This window comes from Capsicum annuum, unplaced genomic scaffold (genome assembly GCF_002878395.1).
Source record: "Capsicum annuum cultivar UCD-10X-F1 unplaced genomic scaffold, UCD10Xv1.1 ctg83147, whole genome shotgun sequence".
NCBI lineage: Eukaryota > Viridiplantae > Streptophyta > Magnoliopsida > Solanales > Solanaceae > Capsicum > Capsicum annuum.
Window position 1 is genome coordinate 1 of NW_025893993.1, and position 1,283 is coordinate 1,283.

A 1,283-nucleotide genomic window follows, 5' to 3' on the forward strand; every position below is an offset into this window, starting at 1 on the left:
CACAAAATCTTTTCTCTGAAGCAGAAGAGTAAAACCAGCAGTCCAACCGTAAACAAACTTGCACCTGTGGAAAGAAAATGAAGTTATTCCCCGTCAGAGAATATAAACGAAAACCATTTACAAAGTCTGTCTGCGCAATCTGGTGCACCAAAGTATATACTGCCGCCTTCAATATCATCCTTAAATATAAGGTACTCGTCTCTCCTATCATCCTTGTCATTATGTAGTACTTGTTTTGAGATTTTACAACGATGAAGAAGAAAATTTAGATGATATGCATGGAAATTCTGAAATAGGAAAGAACCATGCAGTTTATGGATACTTACCTGTTCCCAGCATCAGTCCAAATTTGCTTTTAGTCGCTTTTGCATCTAAAAGATCGAGGAAAAATATAATGACATATTATCGATATGTGTAAAACAAGAAAGGACACTAAGAAATATGTACTAGACCTTGTGCATTTGGAGTATTTGGATAGGTACAATGAAATTTGTTGGTTTTATCAGTCTGGCATTGGCCTCCGCCTTGATGACATAGGTAACAGTCGTAAGACAGATCCCATTCTACCAGAAAAACATGACTTAATATTTTGAACACATCAACATCATATGATGCTGAGTCAATCGACAATCTGATAAGTGAACAGTTGGAAGGAAGATTGCCAGCTCGAATGTCTTCATCAACATATCCAGAAAGCTTGTAGTATATGCTAAAGCCTTTACAACCATTGTACATTCTATAACCAGCAAAATGATCGATCTTCTTCTCGGTAATGTTTGAGGCATTATGACTGGTGCTGTTACATTTGAGCAAGCCGTGAAGTGTAGGCGTGGTGAAAGAAATAGAAGGAGAGTCTTGAAAGGAGAAACTTCTGTTAAAAGCTTGGCAATTGTGTTGCCTCAACATGGCATGAAGATTTGGGTCGCGGAGCCAAATTGTAGAATTATTCGGCTTTGCTGTAGCATAGTACCAATCTCCTCCGGGAAGCAATTGGAATCTTGGATATGGTTTAGCATCACAATGAGAGATGGGTATTATTCCGCAGTCAGGTTGTGTGGAAAGAGAGAACGGAAAGCTCAGGTCAGTAAGATTTCCGCATGAAAAGGACACCGGACAAATCGAATCATTTCTGCCCTTTGCCTGAAGTAAGATCAGATGAAGCGACAAAACGAAGCTTACAAATGATGTGATAGCCATATATAATTCTCCTAATGATAAGAAACAATCTCAAGTCCATATAAGCAAACCATGTCCATTCCCCATCAAATGTGAACTCTAACCCA

General features: G+C 38.7%; 1 protein-coding gene across 1 annotated transcript; it reads right to left on the reverse strand.

The window, feature by feature from the left end:
• Window positions 1-5: 5 nt before the first annotated feature.
• Window positions 6-1,277, reverse strand: LOC124895596 (LEAF RUST 10 DISEASE-RESISTANCE LOCUS RECEPTOR-LIKE PROTEIN KINASE-like 1.1; the record flags this gene model as incomplete). Its single annotated transcript, XM_047406035.1, has 3 exons — window positions 453-1,277; window positions 327-371; window positions 6-64 (listed from the first exon to the last, which is right to left on the reverse strand). Coding segments are annotated over exons 1-3 (849 nt in total), but the record flags the coding sequence as incomplete, so codon positions are not given.
• Window positions 1,278-1,283: the final 6 nt, after the last annotated feature.